At 42.9% G+C, this 27013-nt stretch overlaps 1 protein-coding gene and 1 long non-coding RNA gene across 4 annotated transcripts; both read left to right on the top strand.

Moving 5' to 3' along the window:
* Positions 1–11367: 11367 nt before the first annotated feature.
* Positions 11368–13202, top strand: LOC117481219. Of its 3 annotated transcripts, XR_004555703.1 has the most exons (4): positions 11368–11464; positions 12226–12317; positions 12699–12871; positions 13035–13202. It is a non-coding gene; the product is annotated as an uncharacterized LOC117481219 (long non-coding RNA). The 3 variants fall into 3 exon arrangements; XR_004555704.1 differs by lacking the exon at positions 12226–12317; XR_004555702.1 differs by lacking the exon at positions 11368–11464 and having other exon boundaries at positions 12065–12317.
* Positions 13203–16111: 2909 nt separating this feature from the next.
* On the top strand, positions 16112–25557 carry LOC117481292 (crossover junction endonuclease MUS81-like). Its single transcript, XM_034128928.1, has 13 exons — positions 16112–16316; positions 16696–16781; positions 16958–17077; positions 17159–17239; positions 17987–17992; positions 20446–20467; positions 21657–21769; positions 22407–22526; positions 23259–23354; positions 23597–23728; positions 24126–24229; positions 25011–25094; positions 25288–25557. Exons 1-13 carry the CDS (start codon positions 16112–16114, stop codon positions 25352–25354), a joined length of 1236 nt encoding a protein of 411 aa, XP_033984819.1. The 3' UTR covers positions 25355–25557.
* Positions 25558–27013: the final 1456 nt, after the last annotated feature.

The raw sequence follows: 27013 nt of genomic DNA, 5'->3' as shown, positions 1-27013 counted from the left end.
TATAAAGAATGCACAAATGTGTTTAATCGTTAATGTCAGATATGTACTAAGTAAATACATTTGTTCCTGCTCAAGATTAGATTCAACTTTATTGTTATTGCACAGATTACAGGTACTGAGACAACGAAATGCAGTTTAGCTTCTAACCAGGAGTGCATAAAGCAGTAAAGTGAAAAGTAATGTACACAATCTACAGAATAAAATATAGAATGAATTGAATGATGAAAAAACAGTGAGGGGTATGAATACACTAGATATACACAGTAGCCTAGCCTAGTATGAACAGTGTGTTGTATGAATATGCTAAGATATATAAAGTATGACAACGGTAAGCAGTGCAAGTATAGTATAAAATATATAGATATTAATTTAATGATGATAAACATTGTGGAACAATGATGAAAAATGTGAATGGAAGTGGCGACGTAAAACTGACACAAAACAACAACACACTTTTGCCGAGCCAATGGAGAGTTTCATCCCCAGCACGGGGTAAAAACCACCAATGAGCGCTCAGCTCGAGATACCAGCGAGTCGTTTCCCATCAAGCATTTCGCTTCCGCAGCCCGTGGAGAGAAACTGCGCCGCCTCGCCGCGCCTCGCTCTCAAGTCTGCGGGCGTCTTTGTCCCGCGAGATTTCAACGTCTCATGTAGGCGAGCCTCCTGAGCAAGTCGGACAAAATGACTAACCATCATGCAACGCACTAGCAAGACGTTGATCGCAATTGCGCAGGTCTGCGCAGGTCTCGCTTGTCTCAAACAAGGGGTGTTTCTCAATCGCGAGTAAAGCTGCTTCCGAGCCACTATTTCAAGCATACTACGTCATCGAGTGCCGCCGAAGGACTGTTCCAATCTCCAGTATACTTGGAAATCTACCGAGCCCGGCGTACTCCGTTTGGAGAAATATCGAGTGTGCACATGAGTAGACTTCGCGGCCTTAAAATCCCCACAATGCTTTGCGCACGGACCAATTTCCCCAAATCTGTGGCGGAAGATGTAAGGCGGGGCCTCTCATATGACGCACACCTACACACTTGCTAGCCTGTTCCACTCTTTGTTTTCTGAATGGCAGGAAGTATTCTTGACTCGCTTCTGAAGCAAGATGCTCGGCAGACATGTGCTGCCAAGCAAGCGTACTCGCGATTGAGAAACACCCAATGAGAAGGGTCCAGCTGCGGCTGCGGCCGCGGCAAGTACACGACACTACACGACACGCCCCCTACACGACACGCCCACCTGACACGACACTACAGTGGCTGAGAGACATTCTTCTTCTTCTTCTTCTTCTTCTTTTCTTTAATGGCGAATCGCTTCCACTTGGAGCATATATCGCCACCTACTGTTGATTTATTAAATGTTTATACTAAATCCTTGTCCTCAGACCAGTGCTTTTGAGGAATTTGAAGATCAGCTTGTTTGCTTCATTTCTTGATTTACTTTCGTATATTGACTTGAAATCCATGTCCTTGACGTTGAGTTGTTCCAGTGCAGTTTTCAGAATGAGTCTTTGTCTGTTATAATCCGGGCAGCTAAAAAATACATGATGTATTGTCTCTGGTTGTTGGCAACCATCACAATTACCATTTGGATGTTTTCCAATCAGATGCAGTGATGAGTTTAATCCAGAGTGACCCAATTTTATCCTGCTGTTAATGCTCTGTTCTCTTCTACTACTCCCCCAAGTGCTTCCCATTCCTACTTCCCTTTGTATCTGGTATAAATGTCTTCCTTTGGTGTTACTGTCCCATAGTTTTTGCCATTGTTGCTTGATAACAACTTTTGTAACAGATTTGACTTCTGCTCTACTGATGGGTACCATAATATCAATCTGGTTTGCTTTCAAACCACATTTTGCCAGTTGATCCACTACCTCATTCCCTCTAATACCCACATGCGCTGGAACCCACACAAATTGAACAACAATTCCCAGATGAACTAACCTAAACATGTGTAAAATTTCATGTAAAATATCCTGACGACATTCTGAAGAGAAGTTGTTTATACTCTCCAGAGCTGCACTGGAGTCAGAGCAAATGACCACTCGCATTGGCTGTATTTCCTCTACCCACTGAAGTGCTAGTGAGATAGCCATCATCTCTACTGTATATACTGCGATGTGATCACTCGTCCGCTTTCCCACTTTTACTTTTAATTCAGGAACATAAAATGCACAACTAGTTTGACCATTTTCTGGATTTTTGGATCCATCAGTAAATATGTATAAACTGCCCATATTGTTCATGTAGAACAGTATTCACATAAGCCTGTACATTAATTTTGTTTTTCATTGAATGTAACCGTTTCAATAAAGATAAATCTACTATAGGTTGAGGTAGCAACCATGGTGGAACAGCTGATAACAACACCGTCGGACTAATATTCCATTCTTTAACTTTGAATTCCTTACATAATTCAGAAACACAAACACAAAAACTTTCTTTTTTCATTTTGTTACTTTCCCAACTTGTTTTTACAGTTTGTTTAGTAGGGTGAGTATCTTTATGGCCCTGTAGATTTGCCCAATAATTAACAATGAACTGTTTTCTCCTCAAAAAAATTGGTATTTCTCCGACCTCTACCTGAAGTGCCGACACTGGTGTAAGGATGTGTGGAAGGGTAGGACCCAAATGCAGACTATCAGAAAAGGTAAACGGTCTCGAAGCAAAAACGAGCTTTATTCTAAAGCTGAACAATAGCATGGCATGAAACACATAGGTTCTATAGAAAACTGACCGTGACCAACATGGTGGGAGACAGGAGAAACAAACAATGAACCGACAGGGGAACACAGGAAGAGACAAGACTAAATACAGAGAGGGGTAATCACAAGACGAGACACAGCTGGGGTAAGGGAGGCAGAAACACAAGGGCAACAGGTGAACACAATCAAACAATCAGACACACCAGGGAAACTAAGACAGGAAGGCAAACACAGGAAGAAGGAACAGAGAAGACACGAGGAAAACATTTCAAAACAAAACAGGAAACCAGAAAAAGACAAGACAAAACACAACACAGACAGATCGTGACATAACCCCCTCCTCAAGGGACGGATCCCAGACGTCCCAAAAAACATAGTCTAACACTTCAAAAAGGGTGGGTGGAGGGGGTCCGGAGGACGGGCCCGAAAGGGGTCCCGGGCGGACGGCCCGGGGGCAAGGCAGAGTCCAAAAAGGGGCGACGGCCACAGCGGGCGAACTCAGGGGGCCGGGCATGAGAGCAAAGGCAGCGGCTCTCAGGGGACCGGGCTCGAGGGCGAAGGCAGCGGCTGGAAGAATCAGGAGGCCGAGCCCGAGGGCGAAGACCGCGGCTGGAGAACTCAGGAGGCCGGGCTCGAGGGCGAACAAGAAGGCGGCGACGAGACAGCTCCGGAGGACGGGCAGGAAGGCGCCGACGGGACAACTCCGGAGGACGGGCAGGAAGGCGCCGACGGGACAGCTCCGGAGGACGGGCAGGAAGGCGCCGACGGGACAGCTCCGGAGGCCGGGCAGGAAGGCGCCGACGGGACAGCTCCGGAGGCCGGGCAGGAAGGCGCCGACGGGACAGCTCCGGAGGCCGGGCAGGAAGGCGCCGACGGGACAGCTCCGGAGGACGAGCAGGAACCAGTATCGGCCGGACAGGAACCGGAGCCGACGGGACAGGCGTAGACGGGGTCCTGAACATGACATGGGCTGGTGTCGACTGGACCCCCAACGGAACAGGACACAGAGTTGGCAGGACCCCCGGTGGAACAGGTGTCGGCGGGACCTCCAACAGGACAGGACACAGAGTTGGCAGGACCCCTGGCAGGACAGGTGTCGGCGGGACCCCCAACAGGACAGGACATGGATTTGGCAGGACCCCTGGCAGGACAGGTGTCGGCGGGACCCCCAACAGGACAGGACATGGAGTTGGCAAGACCCCCGGCAGGAGAGTAGTCGGCGGGACCTCCAACATCACAGGACATAGGGTTGGCAGGACCCCTGGCAGGACAGGTGTCGGCGGGACCCCCAACAGGACAGGACATGGAGTTGGCAAGACCCCCGGCAGGAGAGTAGTCGGCGGGACCTCCAACATCACAGGACATAGGGTTGGCAGGACCCCCGGCAGGAGAGTAGTCGGTGGGACCTCCAACATCACAGGACATAGGGTTGGCAGGACCCCCGGCAGGAGAGTAGTCGGCGGGACCTCCAACATCACAGGACATAGGGTTGGCAGGACCCCCGGCAGAAGAGTAGTCGGCGGGACCTCCAACATCACAGGACATGGGGTAGGCGTCGGCCATAGAGCCAACAGGACACGGGGTGCTGGAGTCGGCCGGACCACCGACAGAACACGAGGGGCTGGAGTGGGCCAAACCACTGACAAAACACGGGGGGCCGGAGTCGGCCGGACCACCGACAGGACACGAGGTGCTGGAGTCGGCCGGACCACCGACAGGACACGAGGTGCTGGAGTCGGCCGGACCACCGACAGGACACGGGGTGCTGGAGTCGGCCGGACCACCGACAGGACACGAGGTGCTGGAGTCGGCCGGACCACCGACAGGACACGAGGTGCTGGAGTCGGCCGGACCACCGACAGGACACGAGGTGCTGGAGTCGGCCGGACCACCGACAGGACACGAGGGGCTGGAGTCGGCCGGACCACCGACAGGGACATGAGGTGCTGGAGTCGGCCGGACCACCGACAGGACACGAGGTGCTGGAGTCGGCCGGACCACCGACAGGAGACGGGGGTGCTGGAGTCGGCCGGACCACCGACAGGACACGAGGTGCTGGAGTCGGCCGGACCACCGACAGGACACGAGGTGCTGGAGTCGGCCGGACCACCGACAGGACACGAGGTGCTGGAGTCGGCCGGACCACCGACAGGAGACGGGGTGCTGGAGTCGGCCGGACCACCGACAGGACACGGGGGGCTGTACTGGTGCACGGAACCATGACTGTGTGGGCCGGTACTGGAGCAGGCACCCTGGCTGCTGGGCATGGAACAGAAGCCTGGAACCTGACTGTGTGAGCCAGGTAATCGAACACGGAAGCATGGCTGTGTGGGCCGGTACTGGAGCAGGCACCCTGGCTGCTGGGCATGGAACAGAAGCCTGGAACCTGACTGTGTGAGCCAGGTAATCGAACACGGAAGCATGGCTGTGTGGGCGAGTACTGGTGCACGGATCCATGGCTGTGTGGGCCGGTACTGGATTATGAGCTGGCTTCCTGACCTTGCGTTTCTTTGAGGTCTTTTGGAGGCTCCGTGGACCTCCAAACGCCAGACGGGATCCCAAAAAAGGGTCAGAGAATGGAGACTGGTACTCGGGGCTACGTGCAAAAACTCTGAGCCATTCAGGCAACGAGCTCCTCAGCCATGGCATGTTAGACACCGCCATCTGTGCCTTCTTGAGGATAGCCTCTTTGTCCTTTCTTGACGAGGTTCCACTCCACTCGACATAGTAACATTGAAGGGTAAAGTCTAGATCGAACAGATCTACCTTAAAGTCTTCAAAATCCGCTGGGTCCATATTTGGTCGGTTCATTCTGTAAGGATGTGTGGAAGGGTAGGACCCAAATGCAGACTATCAGAAAAGGTAAACGGTCTCGAAGCAAAAACGAGCTTTATTCTAAAGCTGAACAATAGCATGGCATGAAACACATAGGTTCTATAGAAAACTGACCGTGACCAACATGGTGGGAGACAGGAGAAACAAACAATGAACCGACAGGGGAACACAGGAAGAGACAAGACTAAATACAGAGAGGGGTAATCACAAGACGAGACACAGCTGGGGTAAGGGAGGCAGAAACACAAGGGCAACAGGTGAACACAATCAAACAATCAGACACACCAGGGAAACTAAGACAGGAAGGCAAACACAGGAAGAAGGAACAGAGAAGACACGAGGAAAACATTTCAAAACAAAACAGGAAACCAGAAAAAGACAAGACAAAACACAACACAGACAGATCGTGACAACTGGTGTAGATCTGACTGCCCCACAGCATATCCTTAGTGCTTGTGCCTGGACTCTATCTAATTTTTGAAGAGAAGAGTATGCAGCTGAACCATACACTATTAGTCCGTATTCTATGGCTGATCTAATTAATGCTGTGTATACGTTCCTCAAAGCAGCTTTATCAGCCCCCCACTTAGTGCCTGCCAAGCACCTCATAACATTTAAAACCCTTTTACATTTATCTACTACTTTATCAATGTGAGTAGTCCATGTGACTCTCTCGTCCAACCATATTCCCAGAAATTTAAATGTCTTCACTTTGTCCATAAAGTTTTAACCTAACCTCCTCACCTATCCTTTTCCTCGTAAAAAATAAAGTTTCAGTTTTTTCCACCGACAATCTAAACCCCCATGTCAGAGACCAGCTTTCAATTTCCGTAATGGCTTCCTGAATCTTACCTACAATATAATTTACATTTCTGCCCCTTTTCCAAATAGCTCCATCATCTGCAAAAAGTGACTTACCGATATCAGATCCTACTTGTGTATATATATCATTTATCATGATAGAAAACAAAAGAGGACTAATTACACTCCCCTGTGGGGTTCCATTTTCAACTTCATGCCTTCGAGAATAAGAATTGCCAACTCGGACTCTGATGGCACGGCCAAACAAAAAATCCATAATCCAATTATATACCTTACCTCCCAGACCCATAATGTCCAGTTTAATTAATAATCCTTCCTTCCACATCATATCATAAGCTTTTTCCACATCAAAGAATACAGCTACAACACACTCCTTATTCGCTTGGGCTTTCCTGACTTCAGATTCCAGGCACAGCAGTGGATCTAAAGTACTCCTCCCTCTTCTAAACCCACTCTGATAAGGAGTCATTAGTTCATTTTTCTCAACGTAGTATGTCAGCCTTTCTGTTATCATTCTTTCCATAACTTTACACAAGTGCGATGTCAGAGCTATAGGTCTATAACTGCCTGGACTAGTTGGATCTTTCCCAGGTTTTCTAATAGGAATAATGACAGACTCTTTCCATATTATTGGCAGCTTCCCTTTCTCCCAAATCTTATTATACATCTCCAACAGCTTTCCTAATGCAAACTCACTTAATTTGGTCAACATTATATAACATACATTATCTTTCAGGAGCAGTCATTTTACACTTACTTAATGCTCTTCTCAACTCTTGAATAGAAAAAGGTACATTTACAACACTCTGCGACGAATGTCTTTCTTCATATACATTAGGATGTTCATCTAACACTTCCTGCCTCCTGATCTTACCTTCTTCTGTCAAATTTTCCGAAGAATGAACTTTGACAAAATTTTTTGCTAGAATTTCTGCCTTCTCCATAGGACCAGTGGCAATTTCCCCTCCATTCTCTAACACTGGCAGGTTACTCTGCTGTCTAATTCCCCTCATCTTCCTAATCATTCCCCATACTTTATCTAATGGCGTAGTTCTCCCAATACTTGAACAGAATCCTCTCCAACACTCCCTTTTTGCTCTTTTAACAATTTTCCTTACCTGAGCCTGTGCCTTCTTATATTCTAATAAATGGTGTAATGAATGTGTCTTTCTTAGCTTTCCAAACAGCCTGATTTTGTTTCGGATTGCATCATTACATTCTTTGTTCCACCACGGTACCATCTTAACACATTTACTAAGTTTACCAGTTTTATTCCCAATAGATTGATTAGCGCTTTTAATTATATTTGACGTAAATTGCTCATTTATATCATCAATACTTCCTGTCATATCAATCTGATCAAATTCATTATCACACAATTTAGCAAACATCTCCCAATTTGCTTTAGAAAAAGTCCATCTCATGATACCGTCTAGCTCAACCACATTACTTATATCAAACTTGATTATAATCGGAAGATGATCACTCCCAATACTGTTATTTGCCAATACTTCCCAACTGCTACCAGAAGCTAATTCACTTGTTACCAGAGTTAGATCGATCGCAGACTCTGTTCCATCTCTAAAATTGAGTCTTGTACCTTGCCCATTATTTAAACAAACTAATTCATTTGCCTCCATTAAGTCCTCCACCACCTGTCCGTTGTAATCTGTAGATCTCCCTCCCCACATTGTATTATGTGCATTAAAATCACCACACCATATTATTTCATTTCCTTGACAAAGACTGTCTAATTCCTCTATTTTGAGTTTATTACATGGATTATAAAAATTCAGGACACTAATATTCCTTTTATTAATCCAAACTTCTACACCCACTATTTCTAAATCATGACTGTTCTTAAATGTTAGCCTACTATAAGACATTATTTCTCTGATAAAGATTGCACATCCCCCTCCCTGACCATCATTTCTATCTTGTCTTATAGCACTATATCCCCCAATAATGAAGTCCAAATGAGTCTTCAGCCATGTTTCTTGAATACAAATAACGTCTGGTTTTTCTTTTAACTGATATATATAGGTCTTCAATTCTTGTCCATTTGCAATAAGGCTTCTAGCATTCCACTGCAGAATGAGAAAAACCATCAATCTATTCACTAATCTGTGAATCATCATTATTGGGGGCTAGCATATCATGTATCATTTCAACCGTTATATCCTTTATCCCCAAAAATTCACCTGCTGCATCCACTATTGTTTTCAGTCTTGACCTCTTTTTAGTTTGTTGCATAGCAACATTCACCACTTTTCCAATAAAGGCCACAAATTTGTACTTATTAACAATCAATGCATCCTCTCCTATCACACACTTATGTGAACACTTTGTGGAGCTTTCCTTTGCCTGTGGGAGTTTGGGAAAATCTTTTGAAGAGAATATACTTGCTGCTACTTGGGATTTCCTAGCTATGTTTAGTGATACCTTTTCTGTTGCTTCAGAATATGAGACTTTATTTTGCACTTTGTATCTCTGCACCTCCTTGGCCTTTTTCTGCACTTCACAGCCCTGATACGCAGCACTATGTTCCCCACCACAGTTACAACATTTCACCTTAGCACCTGCAGCACAACTACCATATTCATGTTCCCCCGCACATGTTGGACACCTGGGCTTAGTTGCTTTGCACTTGTCTGCCACATGCCCAAACCTTTGGCATTTAAAGCACCGCAAAGGTTTAGGGATGAATTCTCTTACTGGAAAGCTCATGCAACCGATCATTATCTTCTGTTGAATTGTTTCTTCAAACTGAAGAAGAACAGATAAACTATCCACTATCTTACCCTGATACCTAGTAGGAAGACGCTTAACTACAGACACTTTTCCCCCTTTAATTTCTTTCTTGAGTTCTTCTATGCCGATTTCTATCGGAACTCCACTGATAACTCCAAGTATCTTCCGATTTGCTCCAGGAACATGGCATTTAATTCGAACTTCATTCAGGGTCTTCATTTTCAGTAACTTTTCCTGTTGTTTTGCATTCCTCATTTCAACCAACATCCGTCCTTTGCTCAGAAATCGTGCTTGTTTTATCGATCCAATTTCTTTGTGAATCGCTTTAGTCAGGGCCACTGGATGTAGCTTAGCTGCGGATTGCTCACCAAACTCCACAATCACTTTCCACTCTTCATTCTCAATCCTTTTCTTTACTTTCTTCAATTCATTCTGCGAATCAGAATCACTAAGACTGTCACTTGACATGTCTATCTTCTTTCTTGAAGCCTTTTTCCTTACTTCATTCCATCCTCCATCTCCTTCAGATGCACTTTCCATACCCTCCTCTCCAGGGCTCAAAGACGCCATTCCACCAGCTGCTCTCAATCTCGCACTCACACGTCCACCGTCCTCACTGTCCCCGATAGCACTAGCTTCACCCCGACTGAGAGACATTACCGTACATGGCAGATTAAAAACGAATTGCAAATGTTATTGTAACATTTTAAGCAACTATTAGGCAAATAAATTAATAACCTAGTCTATCCGTTTGAGACACAACAGTATAACTTTCAACCCAAATCATTTTGTCAACAAACGGTGGTTTAGTAAACTTCTTTTTAATATATAAAATAGGTATTAATGAGATAATCTATTAATTATGTTTGTCTAACTGCTACACATGTATTTATACATAAATGTAGATATTTGTGAACATCTAAATATAGTTGTTAAAGGTTTTAAGATATACATAATCACATCATGGGGTCATTAAGGACCAAATTAGGAGGGCCAGTCAGGCCACTAATGAGCTCAATCATTCACATGTATTATACTTTATAAATTAAAAGTACTAGGGGTCTATTACAAAACCTTTGAAGGAATCGTCATGCATTCTGAATGTTTCTGTACTTTAAAAACATCATGGCTCAAGATCCTGTTCTTGTTCAAGATTATTCATACTCATTTGTGAATTTAACATCCATATTCACTCAAAACTGAAACAACACCAACATTTTTTTTGAAAGCATTGCAGGCCTAAAGCTCCACGTCAGTGACCTATATTTTAATTTCTTCCATCAAACTTTAAAAATGGCAAACAGCATGTTTTTAAAGATTTAATCTTTTAAGAAACAAAATATCAAATTTCAACAGAAGGGTTTAAAAACACGTTTTTAATGCAAATAAACTTGAAACATAAACCTATTTGTCATTTCAAAATGCACTTGTATTGTCTGCGTGAAAGGCACAGTAGGCTATGAGCGAATACATATCAACATTACAAAAATGACAAAGTCGTACAATATATACCATGTGCTACTGTCTAGGATTAAGTATGATGAGACTTTTTTTAAGGAGGGACCCCAGAGCCAAGGGCAGGCCGAGCAGACTGCCTTCTCCCGCCGCAGGCTTCCCCGGTGATGGGCTCCGTATAACAAGTCCCCTCAGTCTGTGCGGGGAGCTGCACCACAGTGATGCTGCTGTCATCGCTCGCCTCTCCTCCGGTGGTGCCCTCGGCTCCCTCCGCCGCCACACTGCCCAGCACACTGGAGATCACTAATGTCTCTCAGCCACCGTAGTGTCGTGTCAGGTGGGCGTGTCGTGTAGGGGGCGTGTCGTGTAGTGTTGTGTACTTGCCGCCATAGATATATATAATGGGTGTTTCTCAATCGCGAGTAAAGCTGCTTCAGAGCCACTATTTCAAGCATACTACGTCATCGAGTGCCGCCGAAGTACTGTTCCAATCTCCAGTATACTTGGAAATCTACCGAGCCCGGCGTACTCCGTTTGGAGAAATATCGAGTCTGCACACTCGCAGACTTCGCGGTCTTAAAATCCCCACAATGCTTTGCGCACGGACCAATTTCCCCAAATCTGTGGCGGAAGATGTAAGGCGGGGCCTCTCATATGACGCACACCTGCACACTTGCTAGCGTGTTCCACACTTCGTTTTCCGAATGCCAGGAAGTATTCTTGACTCGCTTCTGAAGCAAGATGCTCGGCAGACATGTGCTACCAAGCAAGCGTACTCGCGATTGAGAAACACCCATAAACACTAGATGGCTCATGGGAGATTTTCCAGCGTAGCTCACTGGCCGCCATCTTGCTACAGTCAACAGCTACTCTGGTACGCGCTATGGTAGCTGTTGTAAGGTGAGTGATCTGCACAAAAATACTCTTAACTCGCTGAAATCTTGACTGATTTACAAACGGTTTGGTTTATTAGAAACATTATTAGCATGGCTATGATACAGGATGCTTGGACATGTTGAAATAGCAGCTTTTCTTTGTGTATGTGTGGTTGTATTTATTAGCTGGCTAATAACAAGAGGCTGTGAGTGAGACTTGGGGTGTTTCTCAATCGCGAGTAAAGCTGCTTCAGAGCCACTATTTCAAGCATACTACGTCATCGAGTGCCGCCGAAGTACTGTTCCAATCTCCAGTATACTTGGAAATCTACCGAGCCCGGCGTACTCCGTTTGGAGAAATATCGAGTCTGCACATGAGTAGACTTCGCGGTCTTAAAATCCCCACAATGCTTTGCGCACGGACCAATTTCCCCAAATCTGTGGCGGAAGATGTAAGGCGGGGCCTCTCATATGACGCACACCTGCACACTTGCTAGCGTGTTCCACACTTCGTTTTCCGAATGCCAGGAAGTATTCTTGACTCGCTTCTGAAGCAAGATGCTCGGCAGACATGTGCTACCAAGCAAGCGTACTCGCGATTGAGAAACACCCCTAGTATTACAAAGTTGACCCAGCAACTTTACACCAGTGGGAGAGGCAGAACTGCTCTTTCTTTTCAACATAACTTAAGTTACACATGATTTCTTCCAAGTGGTTTGGCTTGTTAAAAACATCTTACATTTAGATACATTATGATACAGGAAATTGCTGGCTTTGTGTTTACAGAAGTACCTGACTATGCCGGACTTTTGTGCAGCCTACGGATGCTCTAATCGCCGCAGTCTGGAAACAAGAACCCGTGGAATCACCTTTCACGTGTAAGATATGACAATATTATGACTATAATTAGGATAATCGTTAATTACGTAGTGGATGTATGTACATTACAAGTTCTGCTACACAGGATCAGTGGGGCTATGTGAGATAATAGTATTGCAAGATTGTTGTTGACCCAGCCTCTTTAGAATATGTTGCTACCATTTCTTTACACAATTGTTTAATGTTTCTTTTGGACACCTTTTTTATAACTCTTAGTGTGGTTGTCTTATTCTTAAAGTATACATGCATACATACAATTACCCCAAAAATATGATAATTTCGGTGTGTATTTTTGTCCTTACCCTTAATGTTAAAGGAAAGAAGGGAGGAAAATGTTGACAATAATTGATATATCTGGCTACCTTTCTCATGTTTTTAAGGTTTCCCAAAACCGGAGAGAGGAGGAGGCAGTGGGAAGCTGCCCTAAGAAGGCAGGACACTGCTCTGCAGTGAGCACTTCAGTTGTGAGGACTTTGACAGGACGGGGCAGACTGTCCGGCTTAAAGATGGTGTTGTGCCAACAGTATTCAACTTCCCAGCTCATCTTCAAAGGGTATGTGTATCATTGGCCAACAAGAATTCAAGGTGTATAAGATTGATATGTGATTAAATGTCACACTTTAGTTTTTCTTTCTGCAAGTTTAGGAATAAATAATGTGTTGTGTATTACAGCACATTTTAAACACTCAAAATGTCTTTAATTATGTTTATTTTAGCCGGAAGCAACAAGAAGCACAACCACTTCAAGAAGAGCGGAAGATGAACCTCAGCCTAATGTTGTGAGTATTCTGAATGTGGCCAAGACCAGAGAGATGGTCATTGATTTCAGGAGGGTGAGGACGTCTCCTCCTCTACCCCTGTGCATTCTGGGAGAGGATGTGGCAGTTGTGGAGGACTACAAATACCTGGGAGTGCACTTAGACAATGGGCTGAACTGGAGGATCAACACTGACGCTGTGCACAAGAAGGGGCAGACTCTATTTTCTGAGGAAGCTGAGATCCTTCCACGTGTGCAGCAAGATGCTGGAGATCTTCTACCGGTCTGTTGTGGCTAGTGCACTCTTCTTTGCTGCGGTCTGCTGGGGGGGCAGCATCAGAGCCGGTGACACCAGCAGGATCAATAAACTGATCAGGAAAGCTGGGTCAGTCATCGGCATCAAGCTGGACCCCTTTGAAGCTGTGGTGGAGAGGAGGACACTGAACAGGCTGTTGTCCATCATGGATAACCCCATCCATCCTCTCCACCTGCAGCTGGACAGTCAACGGAGCTCCTTCTCCAACAGACTGCTGCAGCTCCGCAGCGCCATAACTCTGTACAACAAATCACCTCTGGCTGGAAGATAACTCTCTGCTCCATAGTTTATCTTGAATATAACCACGTTGTACATTTTACACATATATAATCTGTTCAATATTTAAAGGTGGGGTAGGTAAGTTTGAGAAACCGGCTCGAGATACACTTTTTGTTATATTCCATGGAATGCTCTTAACATCCCGATAGCAATGAATATCTGAAGTGCTTTGACAAAAAATCCATAAATAAATATCATCTGTGGAAGCTGTAGTACTGTAAAAAGTACGACCAATCATTTTAGCCGGCCCGGCTAAAATAACTGGATGGCCTACCTGCCTGTCAGCCTTCCATCTGTGCACAAACTTATCTCGTGCCCTCATTGGTCATGTGCGCGTTCGTGTGTGTTGGAGGAGGGGCTCTGTAAGGAAGTGGCAGATTTTTTCCGGCTGTGTATTTTCAAATTCTAGCGATCTCTAGCTGGTTTCTCCAAAATTACCTACCCCACCTTTAACATTAATATTCCATATGCCTTATATTTATGTATATGTATATTAGATATATATAATATCCTGCCAAACTCAACATGTATATTATTTTCCTCTTTCTTTATTTTCTTTATTTTTCTTGCTTATTTCTAATTTATTGTAAAATGCCGTGTCCCTTATGCTGCTGTAACTAAAAATGTGTTCCCAAATTGGGATCAATAAAGTACCATCTTATCTTATCTTATCTTATTTGCATGTGGAATGTCACTAACAAATGAGAGCATCATATGGCTTGTCATATTAAATCCTTTATCTCGGTGGTACCCAGGAAGGTCTATGATGGTGTTACTAGGAGAGCCCAATATCATTTGAGGTGGTACTCTGTGTAAAAAGTTTGAGAACCACTGGCCATCTCACTTGCTCTATATCACTCATACACTTGAATACACATGTGCAAACATTGAAACTACACCCAGGGGTTGGCAACCTTTACAATCAAAATAGCCATTTTTGTCCAGAGCCTCAAAACATATTTCTGCCTTATAAGGGGACAAGCCTATTAAGATCAATTTCTTAAAAGTACGCTGAGTTGTGTTTTCTGTTGGAGAACGTAACATTTTTTTAGGAGAATAGAAACCACACCAAGTTGTTCTTCTTAATAATAATAATACATTTATTTTGGGGGGCCGCCTTTCATAACACCCAAGGACACCTTACAGGGCATAGGGGCAATATAGGGAACAATTAAAACACTGGATTTAGTGAGATATCAGCCGGGGTAAGACGAGACAAACAACAGTAAATGGACTACAGAAGGACACAAAAGGACACAGGGTACAGTTGGGAACGATTAATCGAATATTCGAAATTATTCAGGTATTCGAGTATGAGAATATGAGTTATGAATATTTTTATTGTAATTACTTTTTTTTTTTTGGGAGGGGTGCCTAAGTTGATTACATATGATCAAATGGAATAATTCAATGTATACGACAGTGCCATAGCTAAGTGTGTTAGGTCTAAAGGTGTGTTTTGCTCCGCTCACCGGTCCCTCACAGCGGGCAGAGCTGCAGGTGCTGATCTCTCTCTCTCGCGTCCGGTTATACTTCATTCGCGTTTATGTCCAAATCCATCAGATCTAGCTAGTTCTAGCTAACGATATGGCTGCTGCCCCTCCCTACACGCAGATCACGCAGACTCAAACCTCATCTTATGCCCAAATTCCAGATGAGAGGGTCTTCTCTACAGCTGGCCTGATTGTGAATCGCCTCCTCACCCGCCTCTCCCCTGAGCATGTAGACATGCTCATATTCTTAAACAAGAATGAGTATTGAATAGCTGCATTCTGTGCATAGGCCCTGTTATAGGTTGGTGATCTCTGTTGTAATAGGGTTACGTTACCCTAACCCGTTATGTTGTTCGTGTATGATCCTGAAAGCTGTAGGCCTATAGCTGTCAACTGTTCAAACTGTGATCACCAGTTCAATACATTTGACAAATTCGACTTCGTTTCTATACTTATTTGAACATGTATTTATTTATTTTTCAAAATTAAATTTTTCTTAGTAAATATTTTCCCACATTTTATTTTTTTTATAGGATATGTACATTTCGGTTAATCGGTTAACCGTTTTTTTGGGGGTCGAATATTCGAATATACATTTGCTTTCAAATTCCCATCCCTATTATGTACACACATATGGAAAGAAGAAACAGATCTTCATATAACAAAGAAGTCATGCACTTATATGGCAAATCCTTCACAACCTTGAAAAAACATGAAAATAGTAATAAATTACATTTCTAAAAACACCAGTTTTTCATATAATGAGCTGTGGTTTGCATATGTTGTTCATTAAGTTTCTTTCTAGTCTTTTAACTATAAAAGCAGTCTTGTTAAAGTCACAGGATAACACACATTATATTTTCTGCTTGCACACTTTGTCTTTCAGTCGGCTGTTTGTGCAGCCTGTATAAAAGCAACCCCAGGTACAAGAGAAAGTGTACACAACAGATGTACAGTTACTGCTTTAAAGTCACTGATGTTTGTTTGTTTGTAATTCACGTTTGCTTCTGTCTTGTTCTGCAGGCCATCAGCTCTTTGAACAAGTATCCATTGCCGCTTCAAAACGCCAAAGAGGCCAAAATCCTGCAGAGCTTTGGAGACGGCATCTGTAAAATACTGGATCAGAAACTGCAGCGATATCTCAGAGAGAACGGTGAGGAACAGAGGAGTGGGGGGGTTCAGGATTACATTCATTCACTTACAATACAAGATCATTAAAGAAATACATTGATGCCTGCATTGTGAGAGGGGTGTAAATACAAGAGGGGGAAACTAGTGATAATTGGGAACTATTTAAGAGTGGGAGTCTCAACAAATATAAAAAACATACATTAGAAAAACTACAAACAATACACCAAGAAAAGCCTGATGTAGAAAAATATAAGAACATATCAAAAAGCTAAAAGAGAATACATGGGTAGCTTTAAAAAAAAGTTATCTGCAGTACTAGGAGTTATACCCAAAGGCAAAGCTAGGAAACAAATACTCACTTACTTCAAGCTGCAATAAAATGTATCACACTTTTCCTGTAGGTCCAGATGCTCCGATCCACTCTCTCCCTGAAGGAGCGCCCCCTGCTGGCCGACAGGACAACAACAGCCTGGATCCATCCAGAAAGGTGTGTGTGTGTGTGTGTGTGTGTGTGTGTGTGTGTGTGTGTGTGTGTGGTGTGTGTGTGTGTGTGTGTGTGTGTGTGTGTGTGTGTGTGCGTGCGTGTGTGTGTGTGTGTGTGTGTGTGTGTGTCACATTGAAAACCTCTTATTTGTGACTTCTTTTGTATAACTTTCCTTGTAGAAGAATGCAGCCGGGGATCAAGGGAAAAACAAAGGAGGAGGGAGGAAGAAGAGGGAGTACATTCCCCAGAGACGGTCTGGAGGTTACGCTGTTCTGCTCACACTGTACAGAGTGTCTCAGGTACGCCTTCCTCCATCACATCTACATAAAATACCTCCATGTTTTGCATCGTGGCTTCATGTGATGTCTCTCTCTCTCCAGATCCCAGGCAGCAAAGGCTACATGTTTAAGATGGAGCTCCAAGCAGAAGCTCAGCAACTCTGCGATAAGTCCTTCACTGTGGTAAGTGGAGTATTTGTTACGACACAACATAACAACGCTTCTGTTTTCTCATGTGTTGTTATAGCTAAAGACGGGCTAGCTGCCTTTAAACCCGCTTATTACACGGCTGATAACCAAATCAATTGAGGATTTGACATAACTAATTATTTTAAAAATGATTTCATATATTTGAAAATGATCGTTTTGCTTTCGCTAAGATATAATTGTGTGTTTATGGCGTAGCAACTTAACTTAAAATGACGACGGCACTAATCGAGATTTTCTGGTGCATAACTGTCAGTCTTTTACCTCCTTTATATACGTTTCTTTTGACCTTATTAAACACCAATATGTTGAAGTATTGGAGCATGTGGGCTGTAACAGTTTAACACGGAAAGACGCTCTCAAATGACCACGAAGCATTATTATGACACAGAATAATGAACTCTTTAAAGCAGGGGTGTTAGAGCCACAATGAAGTCAAAGTTATTATTTAGATTCATAATTTGATAAATGAATTAATGATGGAAAATGATTTATATTGCCATGGTGAATATCTTTTGATGAAATGATTAATCATTTAAAATCGTAATTATGATCTGTTTCCTTGTACCTTCCGGTGTTTATTTAAAGGGGACCTATCATGCAAAATGCACTTTGGTACGTCTTTTATACATGAATATGTGTCCCCGGTGTTCCAGGGAACTCACCAAGTGTCAGAAAACACAACCCTCTCTATTTTCCTCCGTACCCAAATCTCTAAAAAAGGGGCTGCAACGGATCTGATAAAAACTGATCCAGATTTGAACACTGTCCTGACGTCAGGACGGTGGCGCTACGGCTATTGGGCCAACTCCACCAATCAGGAGGAGACAACCACGGCATTGCCGTTCGAAAGCGCTGGAGACGCTGTAGTACATATGCCAGGCCTGTAGGTGGTGCTGTTCTCACAGAATCTGCCCTTGCAAACACAGAGCTAAAAAATGTCAAATTGAGCAAAATGAGGCATGTCTAAAATGCATGATCTGTTTGGTATTTTGAAAAAAAAAAAGTATAAATATGCCTTATATAGGTATGGTCCTACACTATATTATTATAATATAGCATGATAGGTCCACTTTAAGTGAGGCAATTGAAGACAGCCGCGGTGCTCTGAGACCTGATGAGACGGGGAGCGGAACAGTTTTTCGACCACAAATTGTAAACCGAAATTAGTGTTGCAAATTGGACTGCAAAGTATAGTTTATATAAGAAAGTATATCGCCGAAATATTGATTTAGATTTGTTATTTTGAGACTATTTAAGTCAATACTTTTTTGTTAATAAATTACATTTTTTGACTGAAAACCTTCGGCTGCTTATTGCTTTGGATTGTGTGTCGTCAACCCCGCTCTATAGTGGCAAAAGGAAACCTTGGATGCCACTACAAGGGGTGTCAAACTCAAATACAAAGTGGGCCAAAATAAAAAAATGGGTACTAGTCGAAGGCCGGACTGGTTCAATGTTTATTGCAAAACTTATTGAAATGAACTTATTGCACATATTAAACCTGGAACTAACAAAGCTTAAATTATTGCCTATAAAAACAACATTAAACATTAAATAATCAGTTGCATTCATTTCTTATGGCTCTATCTGCAGCTTTTCCCGAGTCATTTCTTATGATTACATTTTTCCACAGGCCAACAACAGCTTCAAAAAAACTATTTCCCTCAAGAGAAAACAAACATGCCCTGTTGTCGTGAGAGAAAAAGTGCAGAAGGAAACATCCATTGAAACTCAGTGTGCTGCTCTGTGATGCTAGTTCAGATACTTGGCATCTCATCTTGGGTGCAAGTTCATCAATGTTTGGGCTCAGGCTCTGAGCTGAGGAAACCCTCAGGATTGAGTGAAGGTGTGTGTGCAATATACCGGCGGGCCAGATCTAATAGTCATTAGAAATTATCCTGCGGGCCGAAATTAAATCCACCACGGGCCTTGAGTTTGACACATGTGCTTTAATACCTAATATGAGTTGAGTATGTGCAGTATGGTATTATATGCCAATACAAGATACACCAATAGACTTAAGTTATTACTTATTTTAGTTTTTATTGTTTTTCTCACCGAAAATCATTTGTAGAAGAAACTATCAGAAAAAAGTCAAGGAGTATGAAGATTATAAGGGTTAGGTTTAGGTTTAGAGTTAGGTTTAGGGTTAGGTTTTTGACATTTTTAAAGACAACATTTGACACTGCATGATTAAAGAGAAACAAACCAACATAGAAATTTAAATTAAATAAAAACATTTGTTTATTTATTTATGCTTTTGACGAATTAACCCGCAGATAAATTAGTGGCTTTTATCTCCTGGCCTGCTGAGCTTGATTCTCCTGAACCGTTTTCATGTGTTCAAGGAAGTCATTGTCAATGGTGACGTTCTTCACATTCTTCCTCATAACGTCCTCTCTCTCAGCTTTCGCCTCCTTGTAAGAGTCCTCGAGCTTCATGAAAAGCAGATGCCTTTCCTTGAGCTGCAAAACTTCTTCTCGCAGGGAGACATGTTCGAGACTCATGGCGGCTTTTTCTGTCACCATTGCGCTGTAACTTTCCCTAATGGTGTCCTCATTCTGAAGTTCTTGGCACAACTCGTGTTTCTTTTGTTGCAACAATTGATTTCGCTGGAAAATCAACTCTTTTTCTTCCTTCACAATGTCGTATGACTCCTGAAGATCCTCTAAACCCAGAAGCCTCTTTGAAAGCTCAAAGATCTCTTCTTGCAAGTCTTCAGTTTGGCTCCTTTCCTCATATTTCGACTGGTTCATTTCGTCTATCTCAAACTGCACCGTGCTTTCATTTTCAAGCTCCCTGCAGAGATCCACTTCCTGCTGCAGAGCCTGGTTCTTCTGGAAAACCGTCTCCATCTCTGCCTTAGACACTTGGAAACAATCCTGAAGTTGCTCTTTCCTTTGCTTGAGACACTCAAGTTCTTCCTCAAGGCCACCATTTACTCTGATGATTTCCTCTGCGTCACTTCTCAATGCATCGAGTGCTTCCTCTGCAGCAGAATAGCTTTGGATTGATGAATGCACCTCTTCAATCTGTGCTTCGAGCTCTCTCTGTACACATAGTGCAGCTTCATGCTCAGCTTTGATAGCATCGATGCTATCCAGCTCATCTAGCTTGTCAAACATCTGTCCCTCGAGGATCTGTCGTTCACGCTCCAATTCCTTGTTTGTCTGGATTAGTCCCTGGAACATCGCCTCTACGGTAACGTTATTTTCGATCTTCTCACTAAGAACCCTCCCTACTTTTTCAAGGTAGGCACATTTGCGCTTCACAACACGTTCCTCGGCCTTCAGAGCGTCAAACTGCTCCCCCAACGCTGGAAAGCTGCTGAGCTGTCTTTGTATGGATCTTCTACATCAACATGTGTCCCCTCTTCTTCATGTCTCTTCTTCATCAACATGTGTCCCCTCTTCTTCATGTCTCTTCTACATCAACATGTGTCCCCTCTTCTTCATGTCTCTTCTACATCAACATGTGTCCCCTCTTCCCCATGTCTCTTCTACATCAACATGTGTCCCCTCTTCTTCATGTCTCTTCTACATCAACATGTGTCCCCTCTTCCCCATGTCTCTTCTACATCAACATGTGTCCCCTCTTCTTCATGTCTCTTCTACATCAACATGTGTCCCCTCTGTGGAAAGAGACTCTGAAAGTTTCAGGAACAAAGATTCTCTCTCTTTTTGTCCTGATCCATTTATATAAAAACCTGTCTGAAAATGAGCTGATCAGATTTTGGCCACTTAATGATGTCATAACGATGTATTGGCTTGTGTAACCATTAGCCAATCACCAACCAAGGTACCCCCCCCCCCCCCCCCTCCCCCCCCCCCCTCCCCCCCCCCCCCCCCCTATCACCTGAATCTCCTCCTAGAGCACCATTGTGTTCTTTTTAACCAAATACCAGAGGGGCGTGGGGAGGGGCTCCTTATTTTCATCTAAAGTAACAGACAGAGAATCAGCACTTTTGAAACAGGGCTGAAACAGAGGGGATTATGGGACGCTGCAATGATCTGTTTGGTGTTTCAGCCAATCAATTTGTAAACATGTATTCATTGATTTTTTACATTTATCACATTACACAAACACAACCGAACATTAGACATACGGCAGATTACAAAATAATGCTAAAATAAAAAGTGTGCAGTTAGTAGAAATCAGTGTAAAGTACAGACCAAGAATATCATTACATTTGCAAATTAACAAATTCAACAGAAATACAGCAAAAGCACATCCACAACCAGAGCTTACAATTCTCCAAATAGATGAACCGTATTCAACATTTCCTCACCGTAGTTTAGTCATTTCACTTTAACCGTCCACCTCTTCTGCAATGTCCCCCATTTTTTTATAAATTCCAACTCGTAATCATTTAGTTTTTCTCTGACTCCAGGTCAGTTGCGGACCCCCGTTGGCCGTGAGCTCGTCCTGGATTACATCATCGAGAGAAAGAGGATGGACGACCTGTGCGGCAGCATCATCGACGGGCGCTTCAGGGAACAGAAGGTGAAGAAAATGACATCTTCGTCAACCCATTTATCTTTGAGTCACTCCATCAAATTATTAGTCATGTACTCCGTTAACCAGAGCCCTGCATGCTGACTTGAAATGGCTTGTTTTGCCAAATGGTCAATAACCCAAAGATATTTGGATATTATGTAGAAATGCCAGAAGATTATCATATTTAAGATTAGATAACCCTTTATTAATCCCCATAGGGTTATTCTATCGGTTAAGCAGCAGCAGGTATACGAGTGAAACGCGAAATATATCAAAATAACAATAAAATAATTCGGTGGAACTGTTAACATACATATATGAATAGATATGGATACTTAAAATGTATATAAATGTCTGTCTTCAAGTGCATGTCCAAAAGTAGGTACATAGTGTGCATCTTGTTAAGTTTAATTTGCACTTGATGATTCATTTGAACATTTTATCACATATCAAAGTTGTTCAATCTTCTGTAATGAGTTTCTTTGCTTTTACTCTCCGTATCTTTTGATAAAAAAAATTGTTTTTCCATCTTTTACGATGCTGTTAATCAAATTATTTAAGGTGTGTTTTGTTATGTGTGTTACTGTGCACAACCCAAGAATGTACCTTAATCTCTTCGTCCCTTTACTTTCCTCCTCATCAGTTCCGTCTGAAGCGCTGTGGTCTGCGTAACCCCTGCTACCTGGTGGAGGAGTGTGGGAAGGCTGCCTCTCACCTGAGTTTACCTGAGACCACGCTGCAGCAGGCCATCATCAACACACAGGTGAGAAAACATACACCTGCATGGTGGTTTAGGTGCTGTTTACACAAGAACGCAAACGGTTGTATCCGCTACTTTTCTCTTGCGTATAGCCCGTTCGTTCACACGAGGCCGTAACGGAACCGCGGAAACGGACCCCGCAAACGATAACGGGTCCCAAGGTGGGTAGATCTGCAACCGGAACGCTCTGGGGGGGTCAAACGGCTCAGTGTGTACGCCCTATACCTCTCCCCACCTCTGCTGCTCACTGCTGTAGCATGGTCAGTAGCTACTGTCAGTAGCTACTGACCATGCTACTGCTACTGCTACTGACCATGCTACAGATGTTAGTGCAAAATCTACAGCTCCTCTACCACAACCATCAGCAACAAGTGGACATGGAGAATTACATGAACTACATGTTGCTAAATCCACCGCGGGGCATAAACAGAAGGGTAACCATGGCAACCATGCTCGGGGGTCTTCTTCGCTGCTTTTGGTGTATTTTGTGGCAGAAAGTACAGCGCCACTTACAGGCCCGGCATATGCACTACAGCGTCTCCAGCGCTCCCGAGCGGTCTCGTGTGAACGGAAGACCTTTTTGATATCGTATTCGGTTGGTTTGTGTTTCGTATGCGTTTGCGTGTAAATGGGGTCTTAATGTGCACTGCATTAATCACAAAACAAGATTTGTTTGAGTCTCTGATGTATACATGTTGTCTTTTGTATATGTGTTTGTGTGTGTGTGTGTGTCAGGTTGTTGATCGCTTCTTTGTGAAGAGAGTCCAGGATGTGAGGGAGTCGATGGCCTACCTCACTGTCATGACTCGATACCTGAATAAACTCTACCAGGTAAAAGTTTAAATAAATATTTTATAAAAGCAATAAATGGATATGTTTTTAACCCCTGTAGATGAATACATTTTTATAATTTGAACAATTACTGTAGGGTTTTGCCTCAACTTCAATCATTTAGACATGTTTGTGTAGCCTTTTGAAGCCTTAAAGAATGAGTATATTATGTATTATAGGGGTCTAAGTCGGCCCCAAAACAATTGGAATAGTTATGATAAACTTTTAAATCTGTTTTCCAGAACTGTACGCTGACGTGTCGCTCCAGAGAGCTGGAGGGGGAGAGAGAGGATGAGGAGGAAGAGGAGAGAGGGACCCCCCCCTGCTCTCTTATCTCTTTTGCAGAGTTCAACCACGGTGCAATCAAAAACAAGGTGTGTGTGTGTGTGTGTGTGTGTGTGTGTGTGTGTGTGTGTGTGTGTGTGTGTGTGTGTGTGTGTGTGTGTGTGTGTGTGTGTGTCAATTCTTTATGCAGAAGACAGTTGAGAACATTTCACCAGTTACAATGGAATATACTTGCAGTTACAGGGAGTAGTAGACATTAGCAATAAGGGAACAGTATCTGACAGAAGGGATGTTTCGTCACAGAGGCATACTTGACATAGTGAGGTGTCAATCCTGCGGGTGTAATAACAGTCAAACAAACAAGAAATTACAATATTTTGCTAATTAGACCAAGCGACTTTTTTCTTTTGGTGATAGAACTGGTTATCAGCTCATCGGTTCATAATCTATTTTAATAAATCCCTGTTTCCCTCTTCTCCCTCTCAGTGTCAGACGGTGAAAGAAGTGTTTGCCCGGCAGCTGATGCAGGTGAGCGGACTGTCAGGAGACAAAGCAGCTGCTATACTGGAGCTCTACAGCACCCCACTCAGGTAACACACATTATTATTATACAGTATGTTCACACATCTCACCTTTTCTCCAAGTATTCCTACCTTTCTTTCCCTGGCAATGTACTCAGGATTTCCTGCAGCAGCAACAAAGGTGTTTTTAGATAACGTATACAAAGAATGAGGCAGTTAGCACTAGCAGAGATGGATATCATGGATGCAAAACTTCACCTGCTGCCCGTCAAATACCATATCGATTTTGAGTTTCTGACTTTCTCTCCATTTTCAAATCACGTCTCAAATCACGTCTCTTCACACCCCTGATCACATGACGCATCTTCTGTCCTTATTTATTATATTGTCTTGTTGTTCTCCTGGTTTTTTGTTTTGTGTATCTTGTACGGTGACCTTGAGAGCCTTGAAAGACGTCTATATAAATAAAATGTATTATTATTATTATTAAAACATTACATTTCAAGGTTTCAAAGGCTTTATTTTTCATATCGCAAAACTACATTGTAATCTTAAGTCTCATGCTCCTCCTCCAACAGTGCAACAAACAATATACCTAGCATGAAAGAGTTAGACATATGAAACCCAATAAAATAATGCAATAGACAAAATGGGACAGGTAAGTTGAGTTCAGAAACTCATGAAATAAACGAGACATTTCTGACTTTGGGTAATTAAAAACAAGGTTGAAACATGAGGGTATACATACATTTTTATGCAAACTCACTTATATTAATGAGTACAAGACATTGCGCCACTGTAAGACATTGTTGATATTTAATTCAAATCTTTCTTCCTCTCTTAATCTCAGTCTTCTGACAGCCTATGAGCGATGTGCAGGTGAAGCTGATAAAGAGAAGCTCCTCTCCTCCATCAGATATGGGAAGCTCAAAAGGTTTGTAGTCTGGATTCATATTTCTCCCAGCATGCTCTAATGATCCATGTAGTATCTGTTGATAACAAGTTGAAAACCTGAGTCAAAGTACTGTGGCTTTTACTCACAGTTCAGATACAAATTGACGTAATGGCAGTACTGTAAGAAATTGCAATTAATTCACATTTAATTTTCCCTTTTTTTTTTTTTCCAGGAACCTGGGTCCAGCTCTGAGCAGAACAGTTTATCAGCTGTACTGCACTCAGGGAGCACTGACGTAGCTTAATATAAAAACATATCATGAACATTATTTCACTTATCCCTACTTTACTTGAATTAAACACATTTTAGGATGGAAACGTCCTTTGTTATGTAAATATTAACATGCTGCTAAGTTCTCATTACCGTAACATATTGCTACTTGTATGAAGAATTTCACAAACGCCCCCTGAAACTTAAATAAAGTTTAAGATTTTGAATAGTATTTTTGTTATTGCATATGGATGTTTTACACTACAGTTTCTAGACAGTCAGAAATTAAATAAAGAGGAATATTTGTATTTGTTAAACCCTCTGTACTTTTCTTTGTGACCCCTGCTTTAATTTTTACATTTACACAATGGACTATTTGTTCAAGGTAAGTTGACTTTTACAGCACTTTTCAGCTCAAAAAGCAAAGTACCTGACATCAAAATCATTGAGACATGGTTTATTTTCCTATGCACTGCAGGTGCACCCTTTTGCTCAGCCGAGCTAACTTAGAATACAACACACACAGATCTGGACATGTGCATCAGAGGCCTGTACTACGAAGCCGGATTTTCGCTTAGCGGGCTAACTTCAGGGAAAACTCTGGGTTTCCAGTCCTACGGCGCTGGTTCTCTTTTTAGCGGGCTAAATCTCCATGGTAACTAAATGCTGAGCGGCTAACCTGAGGCCTGTACTACAAATCTAGTTAAACATATCCTGTATATGTTTGAGTTAGCCGGTTGACCTAATCCAAAACAAACGCACTCTCGCTAAACTGTCCTACGACGCGGGTTATCAACTCGATCTAGTTAGGTGCGCGTTCACATAAAAGGGGTGGTATTTGGAGCGATCGACCAATCACAAACATGGACAAGCCGCGTACTGACAGCGCAGCGCGTCATACTTCCTGAATGAAAAGTCAACTATAATATTAGACAAATATGAAGACGTTAAACTTTAAACATCCATGACTTAAACACTTTATCCAGGATAAAAGCCACATAGCTGAACCTGCAAGGTGAATACAGCTGGTAAAAGAAAAAGTGTTTGAATGCGTACATCAACAGGTTTATGAAATCACTGCCCCGTCTAATACACTAGTGGATCTGACTTTAATTACATTTGACTCGAGTGTTTCGTCAACTTAATGTGTTGCTTAATTAATACTTCTGCATACAGTATGTGACACTGTGAGTGTTGCACGGCCAGATACGGCTCAAGAAGCTGACTCAGATAAGGAAATATATGATACATTATGATGTGATATCATGTGATATGAATGATAATGGGACACATCGACGTCTGCACTCACAGTGCCGCGGACTGTAGGCTACGTAATGTTACTTTGATCCGCTTACTTATGTTGTGGCAGATATTTAATTAAGCTTTCTTAACGCTAATGTTATAATAGTCAGATTGCTCTGAAGATGGGAGGTGATATTCTATTCATTTTCACGTTCACACAGTCAGTGATTTTGGCCGGCCGTCGTTGCAGGTGCAACTATGTGGCTTTTATCCTGGATAAAGTGTTTAAGTCATGGATGTTTAAAGTTTAACATCTTCATATTTGTCTAATATTATAGTTGACTTTTCATTCAGGAAGTATGACGTGCTGCGCTGTCAGTACGCTTGTCCATATTTGTGATTGGTCGAATGCTCCAAATACCACCCCTTTCATGTGAACGCGCACC

The sequence above is a fragment of the Trematomus bernacchii genome, unplaced genomic scaffold (assembly GCF_902827165.1).
Source record: "Trematomus bernacchii unplaced genomic scaffold, fTreBer1.1, whole genome shotgun sequence".
Classification (NCBI taxonomy): Eukaryota; Metazoa; Chordata; class Actinopteri; order Perciformes; family Nototheniidae; genus Trematomus; species Trematomus bernacchii.
This window is presented reverse-complemented; position numbering and strand designations above follow the sequence as displayed.